Source organism: Xiphophorus couchianus, chromosome 4 (genome assembly GCF_001444195.1).
Source record: "Xiphophorus couchianus chromosome 4, X_couchianus-1.0, whole genome shotgun sequence".
NCBI lineage: Eukaryota > Metazoa > Chordata > Actinopteri > Cyprinodontiformes > Poeciliidae > Xiphophorus > Xiphophorus couchianus.
This window is the reverse complement of record NC_040231.1, coordinates 12438801-12458951: the sequence shown is the minus strand read 5'-3', so window position 1 is coordinate 12458951 and position 20151 is coordinate 12438801. Positions and strand designations below refer to the sequence as shown.

At 38.4% G+C, this 20151-nt stretch overlaps 2 protein-coding genes across 2 annotated transcripts; both read right to left on the bottom strand.

Annotated features, from left to right (window-relative positions):
- Positions 1 to 3429: 3429 nt before the first annotated feature.
- LOC114143483 (putative trypsin-6) lies at positions 3430 to 19591 on the bottom strand. Its single transcript, XM_028015560.1, has 7 exons — positions 19525 to 19591; positions 18628 to 18820; positions 18360 to 18545; positions 17983 to 18044; positions 17754 to 17881; positions 17465 to 17660; positions 3430 to 3585 (listed from the first exon to the last, which is right to left on the bottom strand). The coding sequence occupies exons 1-6, from the start codon at positions 19559 to 19561 to the stop codon at positions 17511 to 17513; spliced, it is 756 nt and encodes a 251-aa protein (XP_027871361.1). The 5' UTR covers positions 19562 to 19591; the 3' UTR covers positions 3430 to 3585; positions 17465 to 17510.
- LOC114143499 (trypsin-like) lies at positions 3504 to 5126 on the bottom strand. Its single transcript, XM_028015581.1, has 6 exons — positions 4971 to 5126; positions 4557 to 4749; positions 4306 to 4482; positions 4099 to 4160; positions 3873 to 3997; positions 3504 to 3780 (listed from the first exon to the last, which is right to left on the bottom strand). Exons 1-6 carry the CDS (start codon positions 5005 to 5007, stop codon positions 3634 to 3636), a joined length of 741 nt encoding a protein of 246 aa, XP_027871382.1. The 5' UTR covers positions 5008 to 5126; the 3' UTR covers positions 3504 to 3633.
- Positions 19592 to 20151: the final 560 nt, after the last annotated feature.

Below are 20151 nucleotides of genomic sequence, written 5' to 3'. Positions count from 1 at the left end.
AGGTGGTTGAAAACGCTTTAGTTTGTTACTGTAAACAAGAAAGCCCCATTGCTTGGCGTCAATCAAGTGAACAAAATACATTGTTTCCAAACATGATAGAAGTATAAAATCACACACATTATGTCATGTTCCGTGTTTTCTGTGTGTTTATTTTAGAATTTTCTGTGTCTTTCAGTCTCCGTGTTGTCCTGTCTCCCCCTTGATTGTTCCCAGGTGTGTCTCGTTCTGTGATTACCCTCTGTGTATTTAATGCCACCTGTGTGTCTGCGTTAGTGATGGTGAGATGAAGCCTCATGAGGCATTGAACCACTTGAGCCAACTGGTTCGAGAAAGGGTTCATTTCTTGAGGCTTCATGTGCACACGAAACCACCTACTGGCCAGGTGTATAATCACAGCCAGCTGTATCTTAACACGTGTGATGCATTGTATTTTTGTCTATTATGGCTCTTGGGAAGGACTTCACAAAAGGTGTAGGACGAAATCATTTGTCTACATAAATTATGTATACACATATGTGTATAATAAAATATTGTTTGAATGTATTCTCTGTGTGTAATTATTCCCAAAATAGTCATGTGTCATGTGATATGGCATGTTGTGTAATAAAGTTTTTCTGTGACTCTAGAAAAATGGCCTGGGCTTAATCAGGCAGAGGACAGTGAAAGTGCTTTTGGAACTAGGGAGGGGGTAGTGAATAGGCTAATGCTTGTGTAACTTGGATGATTTCATGCATTTTTATTAAGAAACAACAATTTCTCCACAGTTTTTGGTTTCAAACGATTTCTCTTTTTTGACACTACATGGATGAGGTGTTATTATTGTACCCCAACTCCTTGGAGCACAATAAACACCTCACCTTTACAGATAATAAGAAACAGTGAAAAATACAGTTCCTCATAAGCAAACCTAATGCATCTGCAAATGTTCAGTTCACCTTACCTTGTTAGGGCTTATCAAATCAAAATGTTCCCACATAGGGGAAATCCTCCTCTTTCTCGCCGGCTCCATCCTACTCCTATCCTGTCCTCCTGCTCCTAAATCTCCTATCTGTCTATCTCTGTCCTAAACTCTCCAAACACCAAACTAACTGTCTCAAACTAAATAACCACTATCCAAACTCTGCTATCCAAACTATCAAAACTCTATCCACTCTCTCAACTGACCGCAACTCGTCTACAACAACCCACATTTTGAATGGAGCCTGTGGGGTTTCTAAAGCTGTCAAACCCCGCGCCAAACTCTGAGCCACTTCCCGAAGCAGTCACGTGGTACAGCCAGGCAGCGAGGCTTCGGACGTCATCGTTTTCGGCTCCTCCCCTAAATGAAGCAAGCCTCGATACGCGCTTTACGGAAACGCCCCCTCCGTTACTCGACACACGCCTCGAAGCCTCGGCACATCACGTAACATCACTAGTCTGCGTCTTTGTCGGGTCCTTGTCTTGCAATCGTCAAATGTGCGCACAGTCTTTTGTGTTTCAGTTCTTGTTAGCGGTTGCTACCGGCGTCGAGCCCTGGCTTCCGCTCGGCCGTGCTGCCCGTGGCTTGCACTGTGTTTTTTCGTTATTAAAATCAACTATTCATCCTACCTGGGTCTACAGCGTCTGCCTCACCACCTCAACACCCACATCGTTTCATGACACATTAACATATTTAAAGGGGGCTATTTTGCCCTTTTTAAATATTTTGGATTAAACATACATTCTTTATTTAACCGTGCTAAGAAGGCCATGTTGATATTACTAGTGATTGAAGCTGTGTTTATATAGCGTCGTCTTCTCTTTCTGTTTAGTAATAAGCTTTATGATGTCATTTCAGGTGCAGTGACCTGTGTTGTTTGGTGGACACATTTTGAATGGTGTGCTGTGACTGCCAGACAACTTATTAATGTGCGAAGAAAAGAGTTTGTGGGGATCAGATGTCTGTGTTTAATGTCAAATAAAAACTTGTTTTCCGGTTGTGCTGAGGTGGAACAGGGTTTAAAGCAAACCCACATATGGAGGCCTTAGTCCTCGAAGTGGCTGTCGTAGGTTGGATTTAGTTTTCTAAAGTGGATTTTCAATCAAAGCAGAAAATAATACTAAAGGAAAACGGACACCAGAGCTGAAAAGTTTGCTTCAAACTACAATCGAAAACTCGTTTTCAAAAAGGGTGGTACACAAGCAAAGACTGGCTTTGTGGATGTCCTGACAGAAACGGCTTTTTCTGCTTCCTTTGCCTTCTTTTCTCAACTTGTGTCGGAAGACAGACTTGGCTTTGGATGAACTGATATTTTTGTTCAGAATGATCAGAGGATCATGGACTCTATTTATGAGTAAAGGTAAGACGGCAATAGCATTTTTGCTTAGTTTTTAATGAAATATGTGTTTTGTGAGCTACAGTTTGTAAATGTGTAAAGAACACAGTATAAACATGACCCATAAACTGCTGTGTTAGATTAGCTAATAGCAGTTTTAGCTATAATCTACCACAGCGATCACTAATTAATAATTGTGAAATAAACATGAAGGCTAAAGCCATACTGCTGCAACAGACTAAATGTTCTGGTCTTTGTGTGGGAAATATTTAGTGTTTTTTGGTGTTGAATCCTGAAACATAGAGTGGCGTTGTTGTCAGTTGCTATGGAAACGAGTCTGTGTGTAGCTTGGCAGATACGGAGGGCGAGAAAGAAGTGGTTTTGAGTTGTACTTCAACAGATTTTCCCTTTGCAGTGGAGAACAGCACTAAATTAATAATACCTACATTTCAGTGTAACCCTAACCCAGTGAAAGAAGAAAAAATATTTTTGCTCTTCCTACATTATTTTTCAGGCGATTTTTGTTTTAATGTTAATATAATTCTTTGTTTATGGCTTTATGTAACCCTATAAAAAGTTCTAAGTTTAAAAATGATATATTAACAATGACACTTTAACTGCAAAAGAGGAACATTTGCTATAATTTTTATGTTAACTTTGTGGCAACCAGAAGCTAACATCAATTAGTTTAAACTGTTTTAAATATTTTCTTAAAACTTCTTTCATTCCAGATTTTGACTTTTAAATTGTTTTTAATCATTTAACTTTTTGTTTCTTTGTATCTTTATTAACAATAGGATGTTTTTTATTGTTGTTATGTTATTAGGATTTTATTATTTGTTAATTGTTGCATTATGTAACTTCAGTTTATTATTTTTGTGCACAGCTCTTTGGTCTTGTTGGAGTTTAAAGTTCTCTAGAACTAAATCAGAAATAGTAACTCCAGAGCTGCAGAGTTTAGATGCTGCATGTTCATTTCTGATGTAAAATAAAGACAAAAACTGAATAAATAAATTACTTCTGGTGTTCCTCTTCATGTGATTTAAAACTCATGTCACGTTTTTAGACTCAGTTCAGGGAAAATATCAACTGAACAAACTGAACCATGAATATAAAGAAAATCAGCCAGGAAATATTTCTTTTTCATGCATTTATTGATTTATTTTTCATTTTTCAGGTGAAGAAAAAGCTCCATTAGGGAGGTCAAGATCAGGTGAGAAAAACAAAACTATTGATTTATTCTAATGCTACAAACATGTGGATCAAACTGATGAAGATACAATTATAAAATTTGTGAGAGGAAATTTGATGAGAATTTTATTTCATAATTGTTTCTGTTTTAGTGGATCCCAAGTGTAGTTCTAATCCAGTTCTTGTATTTACACACATCCAAGATTGCAGCTGGTCTCTGACATGCATTTGCTCCACTAAAAGCAATCACACCATAAATCATGTTGTTGTGTATCGCTGCTCCACCAACATCGCCCTGTAGGAAAATGCATATCAATATATTTATTTATGTTTTAAAACAGAAAAGTCTTCAATCACTCTAGAGAGATATTGAAGAAACAAACTTACATAGCAGACATCCCTGTTTGGCGCTTCAGCATAGAATACATGCCCATATGCCGGCATGATGACGGTAATACGAAAAACTCTCATGTCGACACATTGAAGAGGTGCTGGAATAGGAGAAACTCTCACTGTAGAGAAACATGAGAATCATAAAAATGTTCTTAACTCAACCTTCTCTGCAGAGACAGAAACAAATATTTTATTCTCATGACTTCAATATTTCTCTCACATCGCTCATTGTTGGGGCCGGCTGTTGTTGCTCCCTCTCCTGCCAGTTGAACAACATTGCCTCTAAAACGAAATAAGAATAAAAATGGGTTCTGGTTCTGCTGGTGGCCTGATTACCTGACTCAGGTGTGCTGAAGCAGAGGCAGCAGGACTGGAGGAGTGGAGACAGAAAACCTGAAGTCATGTTTTTGATCAGAGAAAGACTTACACTTGAAGACGACGCCTGCAGTCTGGTAGCCGAGCAAATGGGACATCTGTTACTGGTCTCTGAAGCTTCAGTAACATGATGTCATGGTCTGGGCCGTAAATCACAGGAGCTTGTTGGATTGACTGAATGTAATGTATAACAGTCTGTGGATGAACTTTTAATATTGCTCTGTTAGTCCTGCAGAAAAGGTTAGATTATAATGAACAGACAAAAAACCTGATTATAAAACTGTCATCATGTTTCTTTCCTACCATCCTGGCTCCGACTTCCAGCAGCGAACTACAGTCAGGATCCACTCAGGGTGGATCAGAGATCCACCACAGGGGGTGATATGAGTACCATTGCTGATCTCCAGCCGAACATGATAAAGACGCTCCATGTGATGGCAGTTTTGACCTCCAATGATTCTCTTCTGCAAAGAAACATCTGAGTTCACTGAAATACCTGAAGAAGAAAAAGGAGGACTTTACTCAGAAATCAGGAGCAAACATGGCAGCTGGAACAGAAAAAGGATAAACAGTTAAAGATTAAAAAGTATCACAGTTTATATGCAAAGAAGTTTCAGTCTGAAACAGAATCAGAGGAAAGTTTGAGAGTCACAGAGAGCAGCAGCCTCCCTGGAACCAGTGGAAGTGTCTCCAGTGTCTCCAGTGTCTCCAACTCACCCAGCCCCAGCAGCAGCAGAACCTTCAGCAGAGCCATTGCTGGTCCAGCTTCCTGTGAATGTCTGCAGTCCTGCAGCAGCTTTTAAACTCTGTTCAAGACTTCCTGCTGGAAAGAAAGCCACCAATCACAGGACAGACACTGATCTGTGCTGTCATCTGTATACAGAGAAACTTTAACATCTCATTGTTCTAAAGAAACTTGAAAACAGTTCTTGTTCCATTGACAGATTTTTCACAAAAAATAAAACATTTTTCCCTCTTATAACTTAAATAATCAACCAATGAAACAATAATCTTTTCATCAATATTAAGGAATTGACTCAAAACAAGCAGCTCCTATATTTTCATGGAAAGTTACTTGTAAATTAGTTTTGCTTTATCTGAAATGAACTGAGAGATTTGAACTAGAATATAGACTAAAAATAATTGGTAAATTTTCTGTTTTTGCAGTGCACAAGTTTGCAGTGAGTTTTTCACAAGAGAAAACTTGATTGCAAACTTGATAAAATAAAACTGATTATCTGAAGAAAGAACAACTCATCTTTGTTTTCAGGTTGATAATTTTTTAAAGAAAAACTGTGTGGTTTCCAATTTACAAGAATTCACATCTGCCTTTGATCCTGAAACTAGAATCATTTTGTTTTCTGATGAGCTGTGAAAATGATCCTCTATAAACAGACAAGGGTTTGCTTCTTTGATTTTTAAAAAGAACAAAATTACAGTGCTGCATGGTGAAGAGCATTTGCATTTGTTGTAAATGCAAAATTGTAACAAAAAATTAAAACTCAGAAATTCACCTTATTAAATGAAAACAATTCAGATTTTTAAAACACATTTAAAAGAAAACTATGGTAAAATGTTTAACCAATGTGATTCTTTTTAATAAAGACACAGACCTCTTTCATCACCCATGATTCTTTGCTTTACTGTTTTTCTTGATTGATTTGATACATTTGGGAACACAAGAGGCTGAACAGCAGCACTTAAAGTCAAAGTGACACATTTTGTTATCAAAAGGCTCAAACTATGCCACAACATTTAAAATATTAAACAAAAGCAAATATTACTCTCAATCAGCCTTGAAATAAACATGACATGTTCCAATCAATCATTACATAATAAATGACAAAATATAAAACTTGATATTCAGTGAAGCTCAGAGGTTTTCAAAATGTGATCAAGTCTACATGTTAGCCTACATCTTAGCCTACATGTTAGCCTACATGCTAGTCATCCATTCCGTTTTCATGATCGCCATGTGTGAAACACTGCAGTTTAGTTTTGATTTTGAAAAAATAGCAGGATAATAAAACAGAAATCCATCACCTCACACTGCAAATACACCAATTTCTACCATTTTTAGTCCAGTTTCTAATACAAATATCTTAGTAGACTTGAAATAAGACAAATCTAACTTTTCACCAAGATGGAAGAGTTTTGTTTAAGCAAATGATTCCTTAATTTTGGCAAAAATGTACGAGTTTTAAGTGAAATAATCTGCCAGTGGATCTAGTAGTTCTTTTAAAACCAATTTTGAGGAATTATTCACTTTAAACAAACTCTTATTTGGTGCTAAAGAGTTACTTGTTGATGTCATATTTCAAGTGAGCTAAGACATTTGCACTGGAAACTAGACCAAAACAATTTGGTAAGATTTTGTGTTTTTGCAGAGCAGCAATGGTAAGATGCTGGATTAGCATCAGAACTTAAAACGCAGACTTATTTTCATGCACCATAATTTTGATATCACCCCTTAAGGTGTTTAAGTAGGTCATTATTTTCCATTGAAACAACAAACCTTATTTCCAAATCTGTTGATAACGCTGAGGGACTCTTAATATCTCCAGGGTTTTAATAAATTATGTCCGAGCAGCTCTTTAATCCTCTGTTCTGTTCTTGTGCAAATCAGCAAGTTTGGCTTTATTTTGGTCCTTAACAAAACAATTATTCATATTTAAATGTTTCCATTACATATATTCATTCCAAACTGACCATGATGGACAGAGTGGCTTTAAACTCCGATGCATTACCACCGTCTGTCAGGATGTGTGTGGTTGAAGTGTGGACCCAAATGCAGCAGGCACGAGATGTAAAAGTTCTGTTGTAGATTTAATTAAAAATCAGACTTACAAAAAAAACACAAAGTCCAACAAACAAAAATAAATCCAATCCAGAGACATGAAGAGACCATGAGGAAACCAGGGAGAAGGGATGAGGAGCAGTGGCATGGAGTAACAAGACAAACCGACGAATAACAGTCTGAGATTTGACTAATGACAGAGTGTTTAATCTGTGATTAGTTTGGGGACATTGTCCCCAAATGTCATCATTTGGGGACAATGCAAAGCAAGTGTAATCACAGAGTGTGATTACTCAAATCACAGTCTGTGAATTGAATAAGATTAATGATTACATATTAATCTGCTAATTAAAAAAAACATCTGTTTTATGTGGCTAAAAGTTAGTTTGGTGTAAAGTGGAGCTAATGTGCTAACAAAGATCAAGTTAAGGACAAACAGGAATACAAAAAAATAGAAAAACAAAAAGACAAATGTAACTAAAATGTCCTTCGTAAAAGAAACTATGAATCTTATGATTTTATAGACAAGAAATTCATAAGGAACACTCTGTTATGGACAAAAGGACTCTTTGTCTTTTCTCTGTTTTATCTGCTCACATGCACTCAGGGCCGTGCAGAAACATTAGGGGGGGCAGGGGCTCAAAGTTAAAAAGGAAAAGAACAAGATCTTAAGAAGAAGAAGAATTGCTTTATTCATCCCAGCAGGGAAATTATTTCGCAGTTACAGCAAGAATTTTTCATACACAGATTAACACACACACGACGGGAGCTGCGTCTGCAGGCGGCCAGCTGAGCCGGCGCCATTTTTGAAGGAGGACATGCGGCAAAGGTCGTCCTCCAAATGTGCGGTGTGCTAACCCCCTGCGCCACCACAGCACGCCCATTGTACAAAACATTGTACAACAACATAGCAACAACCTATATTAGTCAAGAATCTAATATTTAATCAGATTATACTGTATCATTGTCATCATGTGGGGACAATGCAAAGCAAATGTAGTTTATGTTTCCCTGATAGGTTTAATGTTGCTGTTTCTGCTGCTGACAGACCTGGAGGGCTGAGTTGATCTGAGACTGAAGTTGTTAAACAGACCAGACTAGAGAAGGTCTCTGGTTATGAAGTTATGAAATAAGTAAATTTGCTGCTATTTTATTAAATAAACCCTAATAATATCTGACTGTTTAACCTCTTTAACAGTTTGGCTGCAGACTGCTTTAAAGATCAAACAAAAAGCTTGGAGTTGTTAACTCTATGCCATTCTTCTAAAATTATAAGACTGAGATATCAAGGCAAAGAAAACTCAGTAGCTGCTGGTAGGGGCCTTTCAGGGACCCCTCAAGACATTCAGGGCCCTCCAGATACTGAGAGGCCCCTAGAAATGGTTGAGTTGTAACAGATTATAGATCTAAAACTGTAGCAGTCATCTATTGAGAATGACAATGTTATTACATTTTATTTAGTACATTCAGCAGAGAAAACATAAATAAAAATAAATAGTTTATTTAGGATTTAATTAGGATGTTTACTTTGTAAGATGCAAAGAATCATCTTGATTGTTGTGCTACCATGGCTACAATATGGCGTAATTTTGTGTCTGTACATAGAAGATTACTTTTGTAAATGCAGACAGACCACTAAAGTGGACTCTAGTGCATCACACAATACACTGAAACCACTAGCGGCAATTAGCTGCAAGTGCAAGGAAATTTAGTTAAATTACATATGGGGGAAAGATGAAAAAGCATTCAGGAATAACCAGTCCCTCCTTCTACTGTGGAAACTCTTGCAGGTAAAAATATATATTGTGACATGAAGCAACCCCTAAAGATTAATAATACTGAAGTAGTTTAAAAATAACTTTGTATTTGAAGAAATTACAAATGATCACCTGTCCACTAAAGTGGATGTTGTGCACCAGTGGAGATTTTTTGACAGGTATTTTCTGACATCATTACTCTGACAATAGATGTACAATATTTTACAGCATTTACAGCAAATGTTTTGGCTATAAAATCATTCTTATATTTTAGTTCTTAACTTGAAGATTTAAGGGAAAAAGTCCCAGTGTTGCAGCTTTATTTTGTAACATAGTTAGGGTTAGCGGATTTTATAGACAAGGAATGTTACAACTCATAAGGAACACTCTGTTATGGACAAAAGGACTCTGTCTTTTCTGTCTTACCTGCTCATATGCACACCACTGCGCAATGACACAGGCCCGTGCAGAGACCTTTGTTTCAGTAACAAGTATTCTAACATGTTAGTATTTACAATCCAATAATCAGATTAAAATTATGTATCCAGGTCACTGTGGGTTACTATATTTATCATTTTTATTTAGTAAAAACATTTATTGTTGCTTTCCTCTTTTTCCTTGAGGAGTTACATCACAAACATAAACAATGGAGAGGCACATTTTCTAGATGATGGATGAATTTTTCATTGAGTAATCAAGATACTTTTTCAAAGTAACTATTCCTTGGTGATAAATTAACTACAGTATGTATCATATGTGTGTAAATGTTTATGATCTCAATGTGGCAAACTGCTCCAAAAAAACTTCTTCCACTTCCTCTTGAACAAAATGTTTTGAGTCTTTAACCAGCATAATGACTGTCATTCCAGGACTGAACACTTACTTGATCATGTGCCTCACAACTAGCAAGATAAATAATTTGGTAGCACACACAAGCTGGCTACCAGATTCTGATATATTTTATTGGTCAAAATACATTTCAATCTGGAGAGACTCAGACAGAGATAAGAAGACAATTAGAAGAGTTTATTGACAAACAGAATTTAAAGTCTTTGGCGCTCGGGCCCTGGCTGGGGATAACGGTTATCGCAGCGTTAGCGATAGGCTTCAGATGAGCATCCCCGATGCTGTTAGGAACGTCATCCCCCAGGGCCCGGCACTGGTGGTGGAGGTTGAAGAAGGGTGCGGGCCTCAAGGCGAATGGAGGAGAAGGGGTGGTGGTGGGTTGAGCTCGGCTGGAGAGCGAAGGACGCCATGAATGAAGGTCCTTATCAGATGGGACTTGGTCGATGATTGGACGTGACGTGGCTTGGTCCGGCGTTGATAGGTCGACGATTGTGGGCAGGTCGCTTCAATTAACGGGTCCCGGTGGGGATAAAAGAGTCTTCCAGTTTGAATTTGCGCCTAGGCTTCATTTGATTATTGGTTTAAAAAAATATTCTTGCCCATAGATAGTTAGACAGCGCAGATCCGCCACCCTCCTCCTCACCATGGGCCTGGAGTCTGAACATCATGGAGGAAGAGAGAAACTGAGAATCCTCATTATTAGACCGAGGGCAGCCTGACTGATTTATTTTATTAAATTATTATATTAAATATTATTGTGGAGAGCCACAAGCAGACCTCCTGACTTACAGGTAGAAAAACTTAAAAATAAAAAATAAAAACTTCAAAACAATCACTAGGGGCATCAAGGATTAAAGCAGCAGGGGCTCAAGCCCCCTTGGGATCCCCTCTGTACGTTCCTTCTCCTGTCTGTATGGAGTTATTCTACTGCGCTGCAGTGGATGGATGGCATGTAAAAGAATTGTCTTTTTGCCCTCCAGCGTTGTGCACATTTGTGAAATTTCTATATGTAAATATTACATGTTTACATTTATTTATTTACATTTACTTATTTACAAATAAATCAGATTTATTTGTAAATCTGATTATGATTAAGTCAGTGCCTCACCAGCTATGAACCTCACAACACGTCACTGCTGTTAAGTATGAAGAATAACATGAATGACAAAATCACTACTCTAGAAAAAGTTTGTATCATTTAATAACAGCAAATATTCCTGGGTGCATAGTGTAAAAAAGAGGATAATTTAATGTTAACTTTGGACAAAACGTTTGGCTCTTTCCTCTTTAATTCTTCCGGGATCCTCAGCGAGTGGCGGCGTCGTGCGCTAAAGTGAAACAACAACAAAGCGTGTTGACGTCACAGATCACAGAGTTTAATCTCATACAAAGCAATCAACAACAAAACTGCAGAGGAACAGAGATATGCATTTTTCTCATAAAAATAAAGACAGACAAGGGGAGACAAACAAACACAAAACAAAGACAAACAAAAAGGCAAAGACGCGTCTTTGGAGAGAGCCGATACAAAAAGGCAAAATGGTGGCCGCTCTCTGTATTTTTTCTCCTGACGCGTAATCTTATACTAAAGAGGTGTTTCTCTATTTAATTTATGCACTCAAGGAGTTCCTCTTGTTGACCAACTGGAAACTCCCTTAAGCACTCAGAGAAACTTGGAACTCCCCTCAATCTACGGCCAAGATCAAAGGACCATCTGCCTTCTACCGAGACAAAAGAGCGGATAGCTGGCCCTGACCCCCTGTGGCTCCCACGGTCATTCTGAGTACAGAACAATCCTGAGATAAGACCTCACAGATACCTGTGAAATCTAAAGTCTCTGTCTCCCAAGGAAAATGCTAATTTTATGGCTTCGCCTCACAGCGGGGAGACTCCATTGAGTGATCTGCATTTTGGCCCCTGTTTGTCTGAATGTCTGCTCATCTGCTCAACAGAAAACTGTTCCAAATAAGAGTGCTGAATATACCTTTTACACATGTCGTAAGATTAACTGTATTAAGCACTAAAAATAATCATTTTTCCTTAACAATAGAAATAAGTTAAAATTGTAAATTAATACTATTTTTAAAAATACTATTTTTAATACTATTATTGAATTATTAAGGCTATCATATTTGATGATGTAAACCTTCTTTTCTGTTTAATTTGATTTAATATTATCAATGAAAAATGTTGTAAAAATAAAGTATTTAATGACATATTTTAGCAGTGTTAACTAGGAGTTTAACAACTTCATATTTTTTAAGATCGACCAAATCATGATAAAAGTCGAGTCGACATCGACTAGTCGCGGTGACATCATAGTGACGTAAGCTCAAAAAACGTTTTACAACAAACACGTTTTGAGCATCAGGCGCGTCTGGTTTACATTCAAAGTCTACGTGGAGGCACGTCGAAGGCCATGGAGGCAAGTTTTAGCGTCTAGCGTAGCGTGATTTGAACGCCTCCAATGCCTCCGAGCACCACATAGACTTTGAATGTAAACCAGTTGCGCCTGATGCTCAGGCTAATGGTGAACGCACCATTAGAGGCTTTATCAGCCATATGCACTGCAAATATTGATTGAAAAACCACCGCTTTTACTAAGTCTATTATTCAGAATTAAAAGAGCAAGAAACAGATTATTATCCCGGTCGGACTTCTTTGTGAGCAGCGGAGAAAAGTCCGAAAAGTCGCACAAAGTCGGGTCTGACTTTTTTGTATTTTTCAAACACCTGCTGATACTGATGATCGCTGAATAGCTGCACATATAATAGTCAAATTATTGCACTGACCACGATGGTGCTTTTGGATCATCACAAACCAAACTTATTATGAATGGATCTTGTTTGGTTAGTGTTGAATTCAGCGCTGCCTCCACTGACTCAGCAGCGGCTCTCTGACGGGATGAACTGAAATGCAGTCGGCTGCAGAGATCGCCTCTATCAGATCCTCAGACTGAAGCTTGAAGTTCGTTTCCAGATATTGTCAAACATTTTTTTTGCTTCAATTTTCAATGTTTATTCAATCCTTCAACAATTAAACAGACATTGAAACCATTGTTGACAATATCAATGCTGTAAAGTATACAACAATAAGTAGCTATACAGAGAAGGACTTGAGTTTTTAACATTTTCCCCCATGAACTCCTCTTGATCCTTCCATACTCCCCCCACCCCAGCCAGCAGAAGGAGATAAAGCAAAACAGAATAGAGTAAAATAATTCCTATTTTGACCTTATAATCTAAGAAGCTAAGAAGTCCCAATGTAGGTGTCAAGAGTAAGTTGGAGTTAAGGGTGCTGTTAATTTTTCCCATGACCTCCTGCCAATAAGAAATTAGGTTTGGACACATGGGGAACATATGAAGCATGTCTCCCGGACTTTGTTTACATCACCAACAAATATCACAGTTACATATTCTAGCTCTCAATAATTTAATTGGTGTCTGTCAGGTTTGACACCTATTAAAGACAAGTTGAACAACACAGAAAAGACAAGAGAGTTAGATTATTTTGTACTCGCGAGGAGAACGGACAGAGATGTGTTTACAGTTACAAATCTCCAACCGCTCTGAAACACATTTGTCCGCTCCTCTCTTTTTATTACTTTCAGAGTCCCTATCACAGAGAGCACTGCAACTCTAAGGGGTGGGGTCAAAGCATTTTAGTTGTAGTGCTAATGACAATCACGAACTAAACCCATGTTATCTTGCATTAGAACACAGAGTAAAAACAGAACAGGTCGTATATCTTCAAGGCGACGATTCGTCAGCTATCTAACAGTTCAAAGGAAGAAGAAGTCCTGGTGAGCAATGAACCCCGTGAGCACGGTTATCACTGCTTCTCTTCAGGGAGGCCCTCTTGTGAAGACGGAGATAAAGTAGATCAAAACATACAGAAACAGTCTTTATGTTTAGGGAAAAGAAAACAATCAAGGAACATCAAATATGAAACACTATTGTTATAAAGGAAACAACAAATATATGATAATATATATATTTCACCTAACAGTGTCCAATATAATTGTTTCAGAATTTTGAACTGTATCAATTTGGAGCATGCATCCCTTATGGGCTTTAACATTTGTTTGACTACTGCACCCCACTCTTCCTCTGAGAAACAATTGTTTAATTCTGATTCCCATATCTTTTTAAGTTACATTAATGTTGCAAGTGTTCTCAATCAGGTAAATAAATATGACTTACTGGTCTTGGGGAGTCTTTCAATTTATTAAACATAGTGGATTTTTGGTTGAGGAGTGTGGTTTGGCTGTTAGGGAACTTGTCGGGTGTGAAAGTGTGAAGGCGGCGTCCAGGATGAATAATGCGGTGGTTTTGGTTTTGGACTCTATTGACTAGGTGAACAGTGTAGTTGAGAGGGGGATTGTTTTGAGAAATACTCAAACTACTGTTTTCCCTTTAACAAGCCCTGCAAAAAAAAAGATCATCCTGTCTAATTTGCCACATTTCAACAGCGATGATGTGTTTGCTGAAGGAATTGTCACACCACAGTCAGATCCTGTCAGCAATAAAAACGCTCCCGTCGGGTTGCAAATCAGCAAAGTTGAAACACGTTGTTTCATTTAGAAGACAAGTGTTTATGTTTCTCAAAAATGAAATTGAGGAACTGAGCATAGTGATGAAATTTAAGGTTGACTGCTTTGATTATACTATTGTTGCAACAGCGGAAGCTATGAGGTGTTTTAGATGCAACCAGGAGGGCTATTCAGTTCGTAATTGCCCTGAAAAGGTTCAAAAAGAAACTGCTCAGGTTAACGAAAACCCAGAGCCAGGGACATCAGCGGATACTGTCAATGGAGCTTCAGTGGATGCAGCTGGGGAGGGAGCTCAAGAAATTAGTGTTGGAGAAAGAACTTCAGTAGGATTCTGTAAATAGAAAGATAATATATATGAAATGTGTTAAGGCTTTGAACAAAGTAAAATAAAAGATTAAAGAGATACTCCTTGGAGAGATTTCTTTAAAGTTGGTCTTGAGGTCAGACCTGTATGAGGGTTGTTTATAAGCCATTGACTAAAATTGTTGGTGATTTACAATGGAGAATTTTGCATGGTGCTATTGTGGTTCATGCTTTTGTTTCTACTAATAATCCTGCTGTTTCAGATAAATGGCCCTTTTGTTTAATAAGAGAAACTATCTTTCATTGTTTTGTACAATGTTTCAGAATAATGGATTTATTTACATTACTAAGAGATATTTGGAAATTATTTGGAGAAAATTTCACAGAACAGACTTTTATTTTGGGTTTTTTTATATGGCAAAAGAAAGAAGAAAATTGGGCGGTTGTTAAATTTTTTTCTTGGTCAAGCAAAGCTTCCAATTTATTTAAGTAGAAAATTTTAAATTAATAATGAACAGAATACTGATGGTGTAAAGGTCTTTAAGAGTTTGGTTAGAGCAAGAGTTATGTTAGAATATAAATATTATCTAAGAATGGAATATTTCTCAGAATATTTGGGATTATGAAGGTGTTTTATTTACTTTGAATAATTGTGAACTTTCATTTGTAAATGTGTTAATTTGAAGTTGTGTTAAATGTTCCTGTGGATCACCACTGAGTGAATAAATGTGTTTTTAAAACTCTGAAATCTCTCTTTCTCTCTCTATTTATAAGGACATTTTTGGCACTAGTTGCCTTTATTTGACTGCAATCCGACAAGAAGTGGCAGGAAGAGGGAAGTGGGGCAGTGAGGAATGGGCCAAAATACCCGAGGACAGGAGTCGGTCTCTAGACCACCTCGGTCTACAGTCTCTATATGTGAGGCGCCGCCCTAAGCACTGCGCCATGCAATGCACCACGCAATGCCCCTATTCCTGCAGCTCTTGCTGGAATTTTCTGTTTCCATCCATCCATCCATCCATTGTCTGTTCACCCTTGTCCCCAATGGGGTCGGGAGGGTTGCTGGTGCCCATCTCCAGCTACATTCCAGGCGGGAGGCGGGGTACGCCCTGGACAGGTCGCCAGTCTGTCGCAGATTTTCTGTTTCTCTTTGGTAAATTATTAAATTTTTTCTACAAGTTGAGGTGTCTGACAAACTCATCTAGTTTGCCTTCTTTCATTTTCTTGGAAAAATTAGTTTTGTCACGTGATTGCGACTAGTCGACTGGCCTCGTAAAAAGTCATTGTAAAGAACTGACTAGTCGGGTAGTCGGTGCAACCCCTATTACAGACATCTTTTTTTCTTTTTCCAGATGTTACGATAAAATTTACAAAGAACTTCTGTCATGTTTAAACTTCTGAAAACCACATTGTATTTTCTGAGAAGTTTTACATAATAATGTCAGGATTCAGGTTGGAGTGAGGGTTCTTTTCAGAGACGAGCTACGCGGAGGAGTTTGACAGCCTGACGCACCTGCAACCGATTCCAGTAACCGGCGGCAGGTTTCTTAAGAAGCGTTGGAACCACCAGTCATCGCTCGATGGTTACCACTTGTTGGTCAGACTCAGCCCTAAGATCTCTCATAGTCCGTGTCAAGTATTGTCCAGTCATTTTGTCCTTTTCTCTCTGTTACCTCACAGACCTTGATCCCGCTTCCCGGAGCCAAGCCTGGAGCTTCGCTGGTCGGGCACGTCTCGCTGATTGGCCCTACCAAGCCGTTCCGATCCGCTGCTGTCCCGGACCCCCGAACCTACCTGGACTCTCGTTCCTCTTCTGACGTCCTCTAGTCTTGATTCTTGAATAATCGTTTAACTGATTAAAAACAAACCCTCTTAACAGTAAAGTCTGTTCTTCTGTGCGCACCTGCATGTGAGAAAGGAAACTAAAATCCAACATGACAAATAAACATGTTTATTAGTTTTACCTGTTTTTAAATATTTCCTTAAAACTTCTTTCATTCCAGATTTTGACTTTTAAATTGTTTTTAACTTTCTACTTCTTTATTAAAAATGTGATGTTTATTAATTTTAAATTATTAGGATTTGATCATTTGTCAATTGTATCAACTGTTTCATTATTTTTTGTGCACAGCTCTTTGGTCCTGTTGGAGTTTAAAGTTCTCTAGAAATAAATCTGGAAGAGTAACTCCAGAGCTGCAGAGTTTAGTTCAATCTGGAGAGACTCAGACGGAGATGAGAAGACAATTAGAAGAGTTTATTGACAAACAGAATTTAAAGTCTTTGGCGCTCGGGCCCTGGCTGGGGATAACGGTTATCGCAGCGTTAGCGATAGGCTTCAGATGAGCATCCCCGATGCTGTTAGGAACGTCATCCCCCAGGGCCCGGCACTGGTGGTGGAGGTTGAAGAAGGGTGCAGGCTTCAAGGCGAATGGAGGAGAAGGGGTGGAGGTGGGTTGAGCTCGGCTGGAGAGCGAAGGACGCCATGAATGAAGGTCCTTATCAGATGGGACTTGGTCGATGATTGGACGTGACGTGGCTTGGTCCGGCGTTGATAGGTCGACGATTGTGGGCAGGTCGCTTCAATTAACGGGTCCCGGTGGGGATAAAAGAGTCTTCCAGTTTGAATTTGCGCCTAGGCTTCATATGCTGCATGTTCATTTCTGATGTAAAATAAAGACAAAAACTGAATAAATAAATTACTTCTGGTGTTCCTCTTCATGTGATTTAAAACTTGTCACGTTTTTAGACTCAGTTCAGGGAAAATATCAACTGAACAAACTGAACCGTAAAGACGATCAGCCAGGAAATGTTTCTTTTTCATGCATTTATTGGTTTATTTTTCATTTCTGATGCAGAGACAGCTCCATTAGGGAGGTCAGGATCTGGTGAGAAAAACAAAACTATGAATTTATTCTAATTCCACAAAGATGTGGATCAAACTGATGAAGATACAAATTTGAGAGGAAATTTGATGAGAATATTATTTCATGATAGTTTATGTTTTATTTAAGCCCAGTAATTCTTTTAATCCACTTCTTGTATTGAGTCACATCCAAGAATGCGGCTGGTCTCTGACATGCGTAGCGTGGTCCACCAAAAGAAATCACACCATAAATCTTGTTGCCGAGCATCGCTGCTCCACCATCATCATCCTGTAGAAAAATTGATATCAATATATTTATTTATGTTGTAAAACAGAAAAGTCTTCTAATCGCTGCAGAGAGATATTCAAGAAACAGACTTACATAACAGATATCCTTGTTCAGTGCTTTAACATGGAATATAGACCCAGTTAATGGCACGAAGAGGGAAACATCAACAACTTCCATTTCGACACATTGAAGATGTGATGGAATAGCAGCATCGGGGGTTACTGTAGAGAAACATGGGAATCATAAAAATGTTTTTATCTCAACCTTCTCTGTAGAGACAGAAACAAAGATTTTATTCTCATAACTTCAATATTTCTCTCACATCGCTCATTATTGGGACCGGTTGTCGTTGCTCCCTCTCCTGCCAGCTGAACAGCATCACCTCTAAAACACAATAAGAATAAAATGTAAATATTCAAGATAACAATGTAGAAAATGAATTGTTATGAAGAACAATGAAAGAACAGAAAAGAAATCCATGAAGGACTTCATCCACTGACACAGGAGTGTCCACCTCCAGTCCTCAGTGTGTCCTCCATCCTTTACATGTGTCTCTGGTCTAACACACCTGAGATAACTGGGTTCTGGTTCAGCTGGTGGCTGATTACCTGACTCAGGTGTGCTGAAGCAGAGGCAGCAGGACTGGAGGAGTGAAGACAGAAAACCTGAAGTCATGTTTTTGATCAGAGAAAGACTTACCTATTAAGACGATACCTGCGGTCTGGTAGCCGAGGAAGTGGGACATCTGTTACTGGTGTCTCAAGCTTCAGCAACATGAGGTCATGCTGCTGGAAATTACGACGAAAAATCACAGGAGCTTGTTGGATCATCTGTCTCTGCGGCCAAGCAGTCCGTGGATGAACTTTTAACACTGCTACGTTAGTCTTGCAGAAAATATTAGATTATAATGAACAGACGGAAAACCTGATCATCTGCAGATAAAACTGTCTTCATGTTTCTTTCCTACCATCCTGGCTCCAACTGCCAGCAGTGAGCTGCAGTCAGAATCCACTGAGGGTGGATCAGAGATCCTCCACATCGCTTCATATGAGTACCATTGCTGCTCTCCAGCCGAACATGATAAAGACGCTCCGTGTCATGACAGTCATAACCTCCAATGATTCTCTTCTGCAGAGAAACATCTGACTTCACGGAAACACCTGAAGAAGAAAAAGGAGGACTTTACTCAGAAATCAGGTGCAAACATGGTTTCAGGAATAGAAAAAGGATAAACAGTGTAAGAGCCAAAAATGTCAGTTTGAACATTGTTTGTTGTGTATGCGTTTTGCATATTTGGATATTTTCTTAGCAATAAGGTTTTATTTTAGTATGTTTCTTTTGTAGAAAAGCGCCACCTAAAGGACATAATTGAAAATATATGAAAAGTGCGGTGTCACTTAGTTCAGAAAAGAAAATTCAATGTGGTATGGTCAACTAAGCTCTATACAGTTGTTGACCGTTAAAATGTGGAATGCTGTGCAAGATTGAAGAATTTTTATGTAATGTCTACTCGAAGAAAAGTAAAGTTCGTCGTTCATCAGACTTTGTGTGGACTCGTAAGTACTTTTTTAATGCACAAAAGCATATTGTCAGACAGAAACATGTGAGCTAAGAGCTAAGCTAACAAACATCAACAAAGAAAGAAAACTGAAGCTGGTTGAACAATATAGTGGCTTTAGACCAGAACAAATAAGCAACCACTACAAACAGTTAAAGATTAAAAAGCATCACAGTTTATATGCAAAGATGTTTCAGTCTGAAATAGAATCAGAGGAAAGTTTGAGAGTCACCGAGAGCAGCAGCCTCCGTGGAACCAGTGGAAGTGTCTCCAGTGTGTCCAGTGTTTCCAGTGTTTCCAACTCACCCAGACCCAGCAGCAGCAGAACCTTCAGCAGAGCCATTGCTGGTCCAGCTTCCTGTGAATGTCTGCAGTCCTGCAGCAGCTTTTACACACTGTGTACAACTTCCTGCTAGAAAGAAAGCCACCAATCACAGGACAGAAACTGATCTGACCAATCACAGGACAGAAACGCTGTCATCTGCATACAGAGAAACTTTAACATCTCATCGTTCTAAAGAAACTTGACGAGTTTTTGTTCCATTGACAGATTATTTCACTAATAAAACATTTTCCCCTCTTATCACTTAAAAAACCAACCAATGAAGCAATACCTTCTTCGTGAATATTAAGGAATTGACTCAAACCAAGCAGCTAACATATTTTAATATTAAAACATATAACATATTTTCAACATATTAAAAAGAAAACTATGGTAAAATTTTAACCAATGTGATTTTTTTTATTAAAGACACAGACCTCTTTCATCACCCATGATTCTTTGCTTTTACTGTTTTTCTTGATTGCTTTGATACATTTGTGAACACAAGAGGCTGAACAGCAGCACTTAAAGTCAAAGTGACACATTTTGTTTGCAAAAGGCTCAAACTGTGCCACATTTAAAATATTAAACAAAAGCAAATGTTACTCTCA

Coding starts and splice junctions, on each gene's coding strand:
- LOC114143499 (XM_028015581.1), bottom strand. CDS start 5,007: ATGGCTCTGCTGAAGGTTCTGCTGCTGCTGGGGCTGG. Junction 4,750..4,970: donor TCTGCTGCTGCTGGGGCTGG/GTGAGTTGGAGA, acceptor TTTCTTCTTCAG/GTATTTCAGTGAACTCAGAT. Junction 4,483..4,556: donor TGGAAGTCGGAGCCAGGATG/GTAGGAAAGAAA, acceptor CCTTTTCTGCAG/GACTAACAGAGCAATATTAA.
- LOC114143483 (XM_028015560.1), bottom strand. CDS start 19,561: ATGGCTCTGCTGAAGGTTCTGCTGCTGCTGGGTCTGG. Junction 18,045..18,359: donor CGCAGGTATCGTCTTAATAG/GTAAGTCTTTCT, acceptor ATTGTGTTTTAG/AGGTGATGCTGTTCAGCTGG. Junction 17,661..17,753: donor TGAACAAGGATATCTGTTAT/GTAAGTCTGTTT, acceptor ATTTTTCTACAG/GATGATGATGGTGGAGCAGC.